The 15,892-nt window shown below is 39.1% G+C and overlaps 1 protein-coding gene across 1 annotated transcript in view; it reads left to right on the forward strand.

Moving 5' to 3' along the window:
- The window catches only part of LOC133564449 (A disintegrin and metalloproteinase with thrombospondin motifs 15-like), a 62,591-nt gene extending 47,609 nt beyond the window's left edge, over window positions 1–14,982 (forward strand). Inside the window, exons 4-8 of the mRNA XM_061918782.1 lie at window positions 1,932–2,215; window positions 6,763–6,940; window positions 7,042–7,217; window positions 9,697–9,872; window positions 13,768–14,982. Of these exons, the coding sequence (XP_061774766.1) occupies window positions 1,932–2,215; window positions 6,763–6,940; window positions 7,042–7,217; window positions 9,697–9,872; window positions 13,768–14,545 (1,592 nt within the window). The 3' untranslated portion in view covers window positions 14,546–14,982. The remainder of the gene's footprint in view (window positions 1–1,931; window positions 2,216–6,762; window positions 6,941–7,041; window positions 7,218–9,696; window positions 9,873–13,767) is intronic.
- Window positions 14,983–15,892: the final 910 nt, after the last annotated feature.

Here is a 15,892-nt window from a genome sequence, read left to right on the forward strand (position 1 = left end):
TCGTTCGTAACAATTTTGTGCGAGTGAATTTCACTGGAGAGGTCCAGATTTTCCTTATATGCTCATCATTTGGAAATGTATGCAGGGTGACCCCATCTTTAGTTGTTTTGTTACAACCTGCAACAATGCATCTGGCAGCAGTAGTTGCTAACTCCTTCAAATGATTCGGGATGAAGCAGCCACGAAACCACATATTACATAGACTGACCTTACGTCCTCTTGTGCGGGACTGTCCGGGGTGTCCGGGCGGGGTATCTTAAATGCCTCAAATGTCCGGCGTTTTGAGTCAGAGTTGCGTGCATTTTCAATGTATGTACAGAAGGAGTTAAAAACGAAACAAAGCAGCAGAACTCGTGAGGGAGGTGCAGAGACAGATAGAGCGAGATCGTGGATTGCTCGTTGATCAAGGTATGCTTGGTCAACAGCCATACAAGTCACACTGAGGGTGGCTGAACAAACAACTTTAACACTGTTACAAATATGCACCACACTGTGAACCCACACCAAACAACAATGACAAACACATTTCGGGAGAACATCCACACCGTAATACAACATAAACACAACAGAACAACTACCCAGAACCCCTTGCAATACTGATTCTTCCGGGATGCTACAATTTAAACCCCCGCTACCCCCTACACCCCCTCCGCCCCAAAGACCTCAACCCGGATTACGTCACATCAAATATTCCACTTTGAAAAATAATTTTGGTGGAATATTTTACATATTTTGTGTTTGCCATGAAAAAACATAGTTTTGTTTGGCAAAAAAGGTGGAAAACAAAAAAAACAATATAAAAAAAGAACTAAAACATTTTGAAATGAGGAATAGATCTGAAGTTGATGTAGACTCCAGAGATTTAAGCGTTAAATATAAAATGTATTTATGCCTAGGCACACCATTATCATCATTTCATGACCGAAGTAAAACACATTTATACTGAAATAAATACACCTACAACTTATTAAATAAAAACATAGAAAATACTACCAGCAGCGGTAAAGTTTGGATCCATGAAGGAAATAAGATATTGAATGAATGGTTATAACTGAATACATTTACATATGCATACAAATTTGTCTTTTTTTATTATTTCTTTTAATGAATGAAGTAACGCTTATGATAACCTTTTTCCAAAACACAGTATATAATGTGAGCTATAACAGGATAATGGCATATATTTATACATTTTTTTTCAAAACGCTTACAAAAACGTGGGAGCCCAAAAATTTTGGTGTGGGACCCCACTTTTTGGACTTGATGGGGTCCATAGGACTAGCGCCAACACTGCTGTCAACAGAGGAGAAAAAATGCTTTATTTAAATAAATGAATTATTTATAAAGCAAGTTCAAGTATAATTTGCAAATTTTCACCCAGTCCCTGCTTTGGCGTGCTGCCCGCCTTGGCACGCATATATATGTCCTCTTTTTGGGATTTCAGAATATGGTCAGCCTATATTACACAATATGAAAATCTCCCAAAATGTCATGAAACTCGTTAACAAACAAGCCTAAAATCACTATTGTGTCGATTTTGGGGGAGATTTTACCTTTAGACATAATTTTTTAGGTCCAAAACTATGAAATAACTGCCCATGTTGTCATCATTAGAGGGCCTTTTTAGCGACAACCAGATATTTTTTTGTACAATTTGCTCTGAAAGTGTTTTGTTTTAGTGGATTTAAAAATAGTGCTTTAACAGAGGAGAAGAACAGGAAAGGATACATACCGGAAATGATGTAGTAAAAAGCAGACCAATCCCATGGCACAAGATGAGAATTATTTTCAGAGGTGCATGTCAAGCTCCACCAGATGCTCTGGAGGGGTAGTTAATTATACCATAATGAAGCCTTTAAACAGGTTCTACTGTTTGTTGAAAAGCGACAGTTGGAATTAATAAATTTTTTTTGGGGCTGTTTTATTTCCAGGAGACTGTTTGCTGGATCAACCCCAAAGGCAGTTGGCTCTTCCAGATAACCTTCCTGGCTACAGTTACAGTCTTCATCAACAGTGTGAGCTGGCTTTTGGGGATGGCTCCAAGCCTTGCCCATACATGCAGCCATGCTCCAAACTCTGGTGCACTGGGAAAGCCCGTGGACAGCTCGTCTGTCAAACCAGACACTTTCCTTGGGCGGATGGCACTGGCTGTGGCACAGGCAGGGTGTGCTACCAAGGGGCGTGCACTGAGAAGAACATGACGATGCATATCAAGGTGAGACATTGCAGAAAGCATTTTAGTGCTATGAACTTGAAACCAAAGTGTCGGCTGTATATGTTTTTTTTTTGCCTTCTCACCCACTCGCAACATACAACACAAACTACCATAGCTAAAATGATTGTCCTATTCCTACTCTCCTACATGTAATTATAAATGTTGATTGACTTGGTTCTATGATGGAGCTTTGCAACCCAAAATACTTGTAGCTCAAATTAACATTCCCCATTGAAATTAATTGAAATTTTAATAACAAACATTTTAACTTGTTTTTTTTCTAAGAAGAAAAACTATTTTCTAGATAACCAATATCCATCCATCCATTTTCTACCGCTTATTCCCTTTTGGGGTCGCGGAGGGCGCTGGCGCCTATCTCAGCTACAATCGGGCGGAAGGCGGGGTACACCCTGGACAAGTCGCCACCTCATCGCAGGGCCAACACAGATAGACAGACAACATTCACACTCACACACTAGGGCCAATTTAGTGTTGCCGATCAACCTATCCCCAGGTGCATGTCTTTGGAAGTGGGAGGAAGCCGGAGTACCTAGAGGGATAACCAATATTTTATGAAGTAATGTAAGAATAATGTACAATGTTTATCCTGGAGGGTGTCTGCCTCACAATACAAAGGTCCTGCAGTCCTGGGTTCAATCCCAGGCTCGAAATCTTTCTGTGAGGAATTTGCATGTTCTCCCCGTGATTGCGTGGGTTCCCTCCGGGTACTCCGGCTTCCTCCCACTTCCAAAGACATGCACCTGGGGATAGGTTGATATGCAACCTATGATATGCAACCAGTGGCCCTAGTGTGTGAATGTGAGTGTGAATGTTGTCTGTCTATCTGTGTTAGCACTGCGATGAGGTGGCGACTTGTCCAGGGTGTGATAATAATAATAATAATGGATTAGATTTATATCGCGCTTTTCTATTGTTAGATACTCAAAGCGCTCACAGTGAAGTGGGAACCCATCATTCATTCACACCTGGTGGTGGTAAGCTACATCAGTAGCCACAGCTGCCCTGGGGTAGACTGACGGAAGCGTGGCTGCCAGTTTGCGCCTACGGCCCCTCCGACCACCACCTATCATTCATTCATCATTCATTCACCAGTGTGAGCGGCACCGGGGGCAAAGGGTGAAGTGTCCTGCCCAAGGACACAACAGCGGCGATTTGGATGTCAATAGGTGGGAAGCGAACCTGCAACCGTCAGGTTTCTGGCACGGCCACTCTACCCACTACGCCATGCCGCCTTCTGCCCGATTGTAGCTGAGATAGGCACCAGCGCCCCCCGCGACCCCACAAGGGAATAAGCGGTAGGAAATGGATGGATGGGTTTATCCTGGAAAGCAGATTTCTACGGTATCTTCTTAGAGCTGTTTCTCTGTCAAACACATCAGCAGCAGCTTCTCCATATTTTCCTGGACAAAATTATTTCACCACCCTTAAAAATGGCGTTATCGATTCATTTTGTTTGAGTATGGTGAAAGTTGTAGCAAAACATGTTCACTTTGATTGAACAAAATCCTTGAAATTGCCACAAATGTGCCACAACCGAGAGCTACTAGAATTGAAACCATAATTACTTCTGTAAATACTGCAGCATGTCTGCATGCAGGTCACTTTGCGTTCACACCAGACGTCGCAATCATTTTGTAATGTGAATGACTACATGAAAAAATTGTATTTGACAAAAAAAATAAAAAAATAAAATCTGAATTAGACATCCAACCCTGCAATGTGAACAAAGTCCACTGTCCTTCACAGTCATTTTCTTTGTTCAGATGGTTGAAAAGACAAAGGCTATGCTCACAATGCAGGTCAGTTCCTGTTTTGTTTTTTATACTCATATGAGACATGTAAACCCAGGACAACTAAACATGGAGGCGCACTCGTAAACAGCGGGCAAAGAAGCAGAAAAAAGTCAATAGTGAAATTATGATGTTGTAGAAGTTTAAAAACTATAAGAGGACCTACATGTATTTTAGATATATGTCATATTTTATATTTAAACTACGGTGCATTTTTAGTCTACTTTATACCTGCATTATCCTTTCCATCCTTTGTAACTGAGCTACTGTGTGGAACAATTTTCCTCGTGGATCAATAAAGTTTGTCTAGCTCCTGGTCTAAGAAGTCTAAGTTTACATTAGTGTCCTAACGCTTGGCCTGCTCACCCACATGCAACAAGTGCCCGGCAGCTCTACAAACTACCATAACTAAAATTATTGTCCTACTCCTATTCTCCTACATTAAATAATAAATGTTGATTCCAGTTGAACAAACTTCCTCAAATTGTCATAAATCTGCCAGGACTGAGGCCATCCCAAATCAGGACACATTGATGTACACATTCGACAGTCAAAAGAGTCACATATTTTCTTGGTAATGTGAACGACTACATAAAAAGATCAGATTTCATTGCGCATCATACCTTACTGCAGTGACGTGCTGTCAGGGGAGGCAAGTGAGGCAGTGCCTCACCTGCCACCAGGTGGTTTAACCTTGAGATGTTCCAAAACGAAGTAATAAAAAAAAAAAAGTTGTAATATTTTTCTTTTGGTTTATGCTTTCTATGTGATTTTGGTGAGGTTCCTGTATACTTAAAAACATTTTATGGTCAAAATCACGGAAATTCCATGTTTCCTGATCAAAACAATGGAGCAGATGAGAAGTGAGGCAGACACAGACGGTGCCTCCACGGCTTGCTTGTTGTCACGTGGAAAAGGCAGTTCTTGAGGCAGTAAGTACCTCTGCCTCAAGGTATTGGCCGATATATTGTCAGATTGCAGTTCAATGCCTCAGCAGTACTCTGACTCGCCACACTGGGAGTAGTGGGGGCGCTCAAGCTAGCAGACACAGGTCTCTTTAGCGGAAGCCAGCATTTTTTTATTTTTTTATTATTTTTTTAAAACTGTATTTATAACAAACATAGCATTTTAGAGTAAGCCAGCGTTTGTGGGTGTTTTTTGTCAGATGCAAAAATATTGTATAATTTCTTGGAATGAAATTTAATTAAATGAATGTTTCTGCCAATATGGAGGATTGTATACTGTATCCAAGATTAAATACTTCTCTAAACTGGACTTTAAGACAAAATGAATGCGATCATACAAAGTATGTTTTCATGGATGATAGCTATTGCTGCTTCAGATACAAATACAGAAAGGTAAATTACACTCACAATACTTGATTTATTTTGTTAAAAACAAATGGAACCAAAAAGTATTTAATAACTTCATTAAAGAGTTTTTGGACCCATTTATTATATCATAATATCATTATGTTAACGTTTTTATGAATGCGAATAACTCCCTTTTTTTCCTGTTACTCTAATGTGCAACTTAAATCAACAATGACTAGAGCTACACATATGAATTTTAGTAAAAACAAAAAGAAAAAAAAGCATGTATGCCTCACCTGGTGTTTAGTTCACCGCACGTCACTGCCTTACTGTGTAAGAGTAGCCAACGTTTGTTGTCTTGCTATAGCTAATGCTAGCAAGTGAGACATTGGGTCTTTTGATTGGATCTTATGAGGTTCACTGTGACATTCGCTATGTCAACTTGAGGTGGGGACGCTCTTAACCAGAATTTTTGCTCGCAGCCTAAAGCATGACAATTAACGGAGAGACTGCTTGTATCCCAAATAAACTGTAACTTTCTTAGATTTATGTTTGACATTCCTGACTGCAGCATCACTTCTCGACTGACATTTGATATCCCTTGACCAGATTTTTTAGGCAGACATTCGTCAACAAATAGTTCATACGTAACTCTTTGACTATTTGTCTAGATTGGGGGCCACATGAAGAAAAATCTACTTCCATGTGGGCCGGACTGTTAAAATCACGGCACGATAACTTAAAAATAAAGACAACTTCAGATTGTTTTCTTTTTTAAAAGATAGAACAAGCAGATTTTGAAAATGTACAAATCATAATGTTGTTGGGTTGTTGTTTTTTTACACTTACATATTGTGGTTAATAGTATTCTGTCTTTATTTGTTGTTATCTATACTTTCTAAATAAATTAAGTGATAATGTTCATTAGTGAATAATATCAATATCAAATTTCATGATGTTATCTATGTAGTTTGTTCATTTTCCTCAACTGGTGCACTAACATCATGCGGTTCATTTTTTATTTTATTTTTACATTTGTATCAACAACTACAAAGATATAAATACTTGCTCACAAGGGAGAACAAGCAAACTCCACACAGAAAGATCCGGAGCCAGGTATTGAACTCAGGACTACTCAGGACCTTCAGATGCACTAACCCCTCTACCACTGTGCTGCCCAATAGCAGTTTCTTTCATTCAAAAATTTCGGTTCATTTCTATACTTAGCAAACTCATCCAGCGGTCCGGATAAAACCTGTTCAGATAAAACCTAGGCCCGCGGCCCGTACGTTTGACACCCCTGGTCTAGTGGACAGATCACGTATGGTAACATATTACCCAAATCATTTTGTAGCAGATAGGTGTAGCAGGTTTAAATGTTGTATTTGTGGTGACCCTAATATATTTTCTAAACGTGTCCTAGGTGGATGGCAGATGGGGTAAGTGGGGTGCATTTGTAGAATGTTCCAGAACTTGTGGTGGAGGTGTCCAGTTGGCCAAAAGAGAGTGTAACAATCCAGTCCCTGAGAATGGAGGCAAATATTGCTACGGCCTTCGAATCAAATATCGTTCCTGCAACCTGAGTCCTTGTCTTGATACAGGTACAGTGACAGTCTACAAAAGACCTAGTAAAGGACACACAATGTCACACATGACAAATAAGTTACCATTATTTGTTTACCGTCTTTACTTCTGACTACAGGAAAGAGTTTCCGTGAAGAGCAGTGTGAGGCATTCAATGGCATTAACCTGAACACAAACAGACTGGGTTCCTCTGTGGTCTGGGTTCCCAAATATTCTGGCATTTCCCCCAAGGATAAATGCAAGCTCATCTGCCGTGCCAATGGAACCGGTTACTTCTATGTTCTTGCTCCAAAGGTATGTACTGCAGCTAATTGTAACATTCTGCTGCTCATTTCTTTGCCTTCCTTTGCAAAAGTTGAATCAGGGCAACTTATTCTAACATAATAAGCCCTGCACTTTGTCTATGATAGGGAAAGTGCCATTTATTTCTGGTCAAAATAATTTCACACTAACCACAAAAAAATGGACTAGGGTTGTACGGTATAACGGTAGTAATTAATTAAAAAGGGACATTGCTGTCTTTGAAAAGTTACGGTAGTACAGTCTGTCACAAGTGAACATAAGACAGACCACTTGCAAGCAGAAACATAGTGGAGACAGAAGAGAGAGAATGGATGTATTTTGTCTCTCAAACGATAAAGGTGGTGTAGCTAAAAACCTTCAAGCGCTCCTCTGAAATTGGTGGCTAGCTAGCTAGCGCTTAACGTCCGTCCACACAGTGTTTTAGCATCTTCCAAAAAACATATTTTTCCTCCATGGCAACAAATAAAGTATATTTCTCACAAATATCCCTGCAGGAGGGGATGAATAGCTAAACATGCTTTACTAAACATATTAGGAGGATACAATAGTTAAACGCTAACAGCAAGTTAGCGCTCCGAATGTACACAAATAGGTGGATCGGCACCACTATAGACTGGACCGTTGACACGTAACTCGTGGGTACTACAATGATTACATCGATATTTTTATTTATCACAAAATACTTTGTCTTTTCTGTTGTTTAGAAACTCAGGATATTTTAATTATGACCAATGTATGGCCCTGTAACTACAGTACTTGATATTGGATTGATACCCACATTTGTAAAGTTTTATATAAAGTACAAAAACAACAGTAGAATAAGTGATCGTTGACATTTTAACAGAAGTGTACCGGTAGATTGAATATTTTAGAACAGAAAAGTAAGCAGATATTAACAGTAAATGAACAAGTACATTAATCCATCAATCCATTTTTAACGCGTGTCCGTCATAACTGACAAAATGATAGCCAAATTAGTAGCCTTTGTAACTTGTTTGCTTCCTTCTAAAAGAGAAGTTGTCTAGTATGTGCACTTTGGTACAAAACCCAAAACCAGTGAAGTTGGCACGTTGTGTAAATGGTAAATAAAAACAGAATACAATGATTTACAAATCCTTTTCAACTGATTTTCAATTGAATGAACTGCAAAGATAAGATATTTAATGTTCTAACTGAGAAACATATTTGTTTTGCGAATAATTATTAACTTGGAATTTAATTGCAGCAACACGTTGCAAAAAAGTTGGCACAGGGGCATTTTTACCACTATGTTACATGGCCTTTCCTTTGAACAACACTCAGTAAACGTTTGGGAACTGAGGAGACCAATTTTTTCAGGTGGCTTTTCAATCTTGCTTGATGTACAGCTTAAGTTGTTCAACGTTGTCGTATTTTACGCTTCATAATGCGCCACACATTTTCAATGGTAGACAGTTCTGGACTACAGGCAGGCCAGTGTAGTACCCACACTCTTTTACTACAAAGCCACGCTGTTGTAACACCTGCAGAATTTGGCTTGGCATTGTCTTGCTGAAATAAGCAGGGGCGTCCATGAAAAAGAAGTTGCTTGGATGGCAGCAAATGTTGCTTCAAAACCTGTATGTACAAACGTACACAAAGTGGCACTTTATTCATATGAAAGGGAAAGCAAAGTTAAGGCAAAATTCCTAATCATGAATTATATATTTTTTGTAGCATTCTTGTTTCATTTCCAGTGACTTTTTGTGGTAGAGAATATACATGCATCGTTCAGAACTAATACTGTTCATTTCAAACTGAGAAATCGTAGAAGTTAGAGAATTCTGATTTTAGCTTTTTACCGATATCCAATGTACCGATGCTGTCCAGTCCTTAATTTAAAATACTGAAATCAACTGATGCAGAATTTTGCAGCAGCTTTTTTCTTTCTGTCAAACTAGCATCCTGTCACACATTGTGTAATGAACAAACATTTTAAGCTTCTTTTTCTTGTAGCAAATAAACTCTGTGCAAAATAAAGCAATTAGGGCACTTTTGATACACCACAGTATCTAAATTGAAGATTTTGTGACATACTTTGTTTGACAGTCTTTGAATACACCATAGATGCGTGCTGTGAAGCAGGAGAACAACTTATAACTTTTCGATGTTGTCACAGATAGACTTGTGCTTTTTAGATTTGTTTTATGTGTTGTCTCTTGTCTCCATTTCAACTGGCAATTGCTGAGTTGTTGTTTTTTTTTTTTTTAATACCGCCTGTCGCTTGTCCGTGTTTTGCTGCATAAACACTGCCTGTGATTCTGATGGATTATTTCTGAGGTAAAAGGTTGGATTAGGAACATAATTAGTGATTTAATGGTCCTGATACAAGAACTGGTTCCTGCTACACCATGGACTGAGTTTCTACAGAGAAAATTAATAAAAACAGTTTTGTCAGGCTTTTTTTTTCTGTATTTTTTAGCCTTAATGATGCACTATTTAAATTCCGCAGGTTGTCGACGGGACACCTTGTTCTCCAGACTCCAGTGCGATTTGTGTTCAAGGGAGATGTATTAAAGCAGGCTGCGATGGGAAGCTTGACTCCAAGAAAAAGTTTGACAAATGTGGTGTGTGTGGGGGAGACAACCAGGGCTGCAAGAAGGTCTCAGGAATGTTCACAAAACCCATGTAAGTAATTCTGTTCGTACATTTGAGTCTCGCAATCCAAACAAGAGGGACACAAAAATAACTAGTTTTAAGGGGAAATATCTGCCTAAACATTATTCTACATTAGGTGTGGGCCATACTTCACAATTTGTTCTCATTCGATTATAAGTTAAGTACATGGTCAGCATTGCTGATACCGAAAAAAATACTTTTAATCTCAGCATTTTTCAAGACTATTTTCAGATTTATGATTTTTTCTAAATCGGGACTATAATCAGAATAAAACGGAGGTAAAATTCTAGGCCGAATAACAAAAAACATTATTTGTAAACAATGTTAAAATTTAAGCATGTGATTCTTACAACAATTTCATTCCTATTTTTAGGGTGACGAATAATTTCAGAACCCAATATCAATTCAGCACGATTCTCGATTGAAACACATTCTCCCATTATATCATTAGGTGTAAACATAATTAAAAAAAAACCTTTTAGAACAGGTTTTTATGTTACAAAATCTCCTATTGGCTGCTGATGTATGGCATGTACAGTACGTGCAGTGAGTTTGGAGATGGCCTAAAAAACGTCTTTTGTACATTCTTAAGAAAAAAAAATGTTTGGAAAGGAAATAAGTAAGGATCCGGGTTTGTATGTGCATCGATTTTTTTCAGCATCCCTATGATAAACACAACAATATAATACAATGTTACATCCATCCATCCATTTTGTACCGCTTGTCCCTTTTTTTGGGACAATCTGCATTTGGGCGGAAGGCTGGGTACACCCTGGACAAGTCGCCCCTCATCACAGGGCCAACACAGACAGACAACATTCACACTCACATTGACATACTAGGGCCAATTTAGTGTTGCCAATCAACCTATCCCCAGGTGCATGTCTTTGGCGGTGGGAGGAAGCCGGAGTACTCTGAGGGAACCCACGCAGTCACGGGGAGAATACAATTATTTCATTTTATTACACACGATTGCAAAACAAAGACAATTGTGCAAAAAAAGTAAGCAAAAGCAAAAACTATTGGCACGCTAATCCTTTGACTTTTTGAAAGTGGAAGATTTGTGAATGTACAAAAACTTCACAGTGAAATTACTTCAGCTCTGTCAGACAAGGGCACCATATAGCATATAGAAACACAATACTAATGAAAATATGCAGAAATGGACGAAAACCATATCAACAAACCACTATAGGGTAAAAAAAAAATGTTCATTACCACATTCTCCAGTTTTTCAAACTTTTTTGAGCCGAGGCACATTTTTTGCATTGAAAAAATGCGGAGTCACACCACCAGCAGAAATGATTTAAAATTGAAACTCACTTAACAGTAAAATGTGGTTGTCACAATTGTTGGACATGACCGTAAAGCATAAGCAAGCATGCATCACTATAGCTCTTGTCAAAAAAGTAAGTGTACTGTCACCACCTTTCAGATCACATCATGACTTATTTTTACTTTTTTGCTGTTTTCCTGTGTGTAGTATTTTACTTCTTGTCTTGCGCTCTTATTTTGGTGGCTTTTTCTCTTTTTTTATTGGTATTTCACTGTAGCAGTTCCATGTCTTCCTTTAAGCGATATTTCCCGCTTCTACTTTGTTTTAGCAATCAAGAATATTTTAGTTGTTTTCATCCTTCTTTGCGGGGACACTGTTGATTGTCATGTCATGTTCGGATGTACATTATGGACGTCGTCTTTGCTCCACAGTACGTCTTTGCTGTCGTCCAGAATTTTGTATTTGTTGACTTTTGTAGCCCGCTCAGTTTTAGTTTGGTTCTGCATAGCCTTCCCTAAGCTTCAATGCCTTTTCTTAGACCCACCTTTTGTTTATTTTTGGTTTAAGCATTAGACACCTTTTTACGTTCACACTGCCTCCCGCTCTAGACAGCACCGACACTCAACAACATTTGCAGACTATAATTACTGCTTAGTAAACAATATTTTTAACCCAAATAGGTGAAACTAGATAATCTCTCAGGGCACACCAGACTCCATCTCAAGGCACACTAGTGTGCCGCGGCTCAGTGGTTGAAAACCACTGCTCCAGTGCATCCGTAAAGTATTCAAAACGTGTCACATTTTCCATATCTTGTTATGTTATATCTTTATTCCAAAATGAAATACACTTATGTTTGTCCTCAAAATTTTACACACATTACCAATAATGACAATGGGAAAAGTATATATATATATATATATATATATATATATATATATATATATATATATATATATATATATATATATATATATATATTTATATATATATATATATATTTATATACAATTTTAAAAATGTATTGAAAATCTAAAAAAATGCATGTACATAACTAATCACAGTTTGCTCAATACTTTGTTAATGCACCTTTGAAAGCAGTAGGTTGTATTCAGTCATGTGACTTTTGAGCTGAAGTAAACAAAGTGGTGGGCCACCAAACTAATATGTCTACTGTGCAGCAAACAGAGTGCGATCTACGTGACCAGGGGGCCTAGATTTGACCACTAAAAGCTGATACGAGCAAAAAATTCAACTAAGCAATGGAATTTATCCCTTATTAATAATAATGGATTCGATTTATATAGCACTTTTCTATACACAAACACTCAAAGCACGCACAGAGAAGTGAAAACACATCATTCATACACACGTGATTTTAATTTTTTTTTATTTTTAATACATTTGCAAAAATGTATTAAACCCAAAAACGTTTCACATTGGCATTGTGGAGTATTGTGTGTATTTTGGAATAGGGTTATAACATAACAAAATGTGGAAAATGTGAAGCGCTGTATGTCTCCGTCCAAAGTAAATGTGCAAGTAATTGTGGCGATCGCTAGGCATGGTGGTTAAGGTGCTTCTTTCAGGATGCAGTTCAGACTCGGACACAGCGTAAAGGTAAGAAAAGTTGATTTAGTAACTAAAAACAGACTAAGACACAGAAACACTGGAGCTAAGTAGAAAAGACAAACCAAAAGCGCTAGCATGGAGGCTAGGGAACTAAACACAGGAATAGCGTGGAAGCTAATAAGTACAAAACAGGATTACCAAAGTCGGGAGATAGCGTCGTCACAGTTGTGGTAAACAAGGCTAGAATCAGAGAGCGAGTAACAGAAAATGCAGGCTTAAATAAGGATGGTAATCAACAAGGAACAGGTGAAACAAATATGCAACTATGGCGACCTAAACAAATCAGGAAGTGCACAAACAAACTAAAGAATCTGAACGACAAATGATCCGTGCAGCAAATCGCAAAAGTAATGGCTTGTTTATATTTTTGGTTCTGTTGACAACCACTTATGTTGACATGAATACGCCGATAAAACAAGATTCTCTGTACATTTTCACATCCATTTATTTTCACACGAAGATCTTGTAAATGCAAAGAACAATTTTATTTTGGTCTTTTTTCTAGCAAAAGAGGGCATTCCAACTAATGGCCCGGGGGCCAGATCGGCCCGATAATGACACCAGAACGGCCGCTGGGTTCAGTTCAAAACTTTCTTGCAGCTAAATCCTACAACCACTGGCATGCTCTTGTAGTACAAAGGATCTTGGACCAGTGTAAACACATTGGCAGATCCTTGTCTTCACATTTTAACCTCCTAAAAGACACCGTCCACTACGGTGTACACTTGTATTTTGGGTAGCGCGGTGATTTTCTTTCTGAAATGTGTAACTCTGACAAAAAAATCGACCAAAAACAAATGGCCACTCCATTGGATGCTGTTTCTCAAAATAAAAATGAACAATGAAGAGAGAGGTTCATCTCGGTTCTTAGCTTTCTGGACATGTGCCCACTAAAACAATTTATTTGAATAGACCTGTTTTAGGACGTTCATATATATTTTGAAGTCAACTCAACTGGAATGACATTAACCTGTTAACATCTATGCTCTTTTCCAGTCACGGCTACAACTTTGTTGTGTTGGTGCCTGTTGGTGCCTCCAACATAGACATCCGCCAGCGGGGCTACCGAGGAATTGTCAGTGATGAAAACTACCTAGCGGTGAAAAACAGGCATGGGAAGTATCTGCTGAATGGAAACTATGTGGTGTCAGCCGTAGAGCGTGATCTGCTGGTGAAGGGCAGCCTGTTACGTTACAGTGGCACTTCAACGTCCGTAGAGATTCTTCAGGCCACCAGACCGCTGCAAGAGGCACTGACAGTGGAGGTGCTCTCAGTGGGAAAGATGACCCCTCCCAGAGTGCGCTACTCCTACTATATTGCCAAGGAGAGTAAAGAGGAAAAAATGATGCGGAAAGAGGAGATGGGCCACGTGGCGCACAACAGCGTCTTATTGGATAGCAACAAAGTAGAAGCCAAGAAAAAGGTGATGGGGAAGCGGCCGATAGAGCACTGGGTGACAGGAAACTGGGATGCGTGCACGGTGACCTGCGGTAGCGGTCTGCAGAAAAGGTTGGTGCAGTGTCAGAGTGTGGAAGGGCATCCTGCAGTCGGTTGTGACAGTGCTGGCAGGCCTGTTGCTCTGAGATCATGTGGGGATCCCTGCCCCGTCTGGGATATCGGGGCCTGGTCGCACTGTTCCAAGTCCTGTGGACGGGGCTTCAAAAGACGGCCAGTACGCTGCATGACAGAGAACGGTCTCGGTCTGCCAAGAGACCACTGCTCTGGGAGAAAGAAGCCTCAGGAACTGGACCTTTGCAATCTGAGGCCATGCTAAAGCTGATTAAAATGACATTTGACATCAGTGGGTTTTGTGGGATAATGAAAACAAAAGCCATTGATGACGATTTTTTTCCTTTCCTCAACTGTCTAACCAGCTGAGGCAAGTTGGACTTTAGTAAGTCTACCTCTTCCTGGATGTGTGAAATATGACACATTTCGCCTGAAGCAAGAGCGAAGAGAGCAAAAAACAAACTGCTAAAAAAGACACTTATGAGAGTCTGCTTCAATCCTGTGTTCTTATTAAGTAGCAAACTTTTACCTGTGTGTTGGTGCTCATTTCACGGAAGAACTGACATTAATGTGAAAGACAGTACTGTAAAGGAAATATTTTACTGGAATATATTTTTCTGTGGTAAAATTAACTTTGTAGTAAATTTAAACAGAAGTTCAGTTACAATCTGATGATAAAAGTACTGTCATGATCATGTCTAACCTGTGTCCAGTCTTGCTGTTCTCTACTTTCTCTTCTCATGGAAATGTTTGGAGTTTCCTGGGTCTGTGCCACCTGAGCACACTTGATTGAACTCTGCAAATCTGGCCTGAATAAGCAATGTGGCTGGGGCAGAAAGATGCACGACTATTTCTTCTGTCTTTCTCAAGCTTATGTACCATTATGAGTCAAAACTAACAAATCTTGAACCCTAAAACAAAAGGGGGATAAGCTGAGCAGTACAACAATGTTTTTTCAACAAAAAACACACCAGACAGTGAGTTTAATAAAATATACAATAATGATATTGACATTAATATCCATCCATCCATCCATTTCCTACCGCTTATTCCCTTTGGGGTGGCAGGGGGCGCTGTTGCCTATCTCAGCTACAATCGGACAAGTCGCCACCTCATCACACCTTGACATTAATAAAAATCCCGTTGTTTTTTTGGACTATAAGGCACACCTAAAAACGTTGCAGTGCGCCTTATAATCCGGTGCGCCTAATGGAGTATTGTATAGATAAATGTTACCAGTATGTGGCAATTAGACATAAGAGATATGAGGGTAGCAACACCAAAATGTTGATGTTTCACTGAGAATATAAAACAATACAAAATTTGTCAAAGTTTTAGTGCGACTTTGGTAAACAAATACCTCTATGTAGGTCTCACTTAGACTTACATTTCATATATTGACAACCCCCAGCAAAAATAAACAGGAAGTTTGCAATTCCCCCTTCAAAACAAAAGTTTTGTAAAAACCGGTCACTTTTTTTCAAATATTATCTCCTCTGAGCGTGTTTGTCGTGTCGGCTTCAAACTACCAAAGGAGAGAGATTTAACCCTTCTGATTAAAAGTTGATGAAAGAGTTTTAATTACTGCTACGGTTTTGATTTTATCAGCCTT

The sequence above is a fragment of the Nerophis ophidion genome, linkage group LG13 (assembly GCF_033978795.1).
Source record: "Nerophis ophidion isolate RoL-2023_Sa linkage group LG13, RoL_Noph_v1.0, whole genome shotgun sequence".
Lineage (NCBI taxonomy): Eukaryota > Metazoa > Chordata > Actinopteri > Syngnathiformes > Syngnathidae > Nerophis > Nerophis ophidion.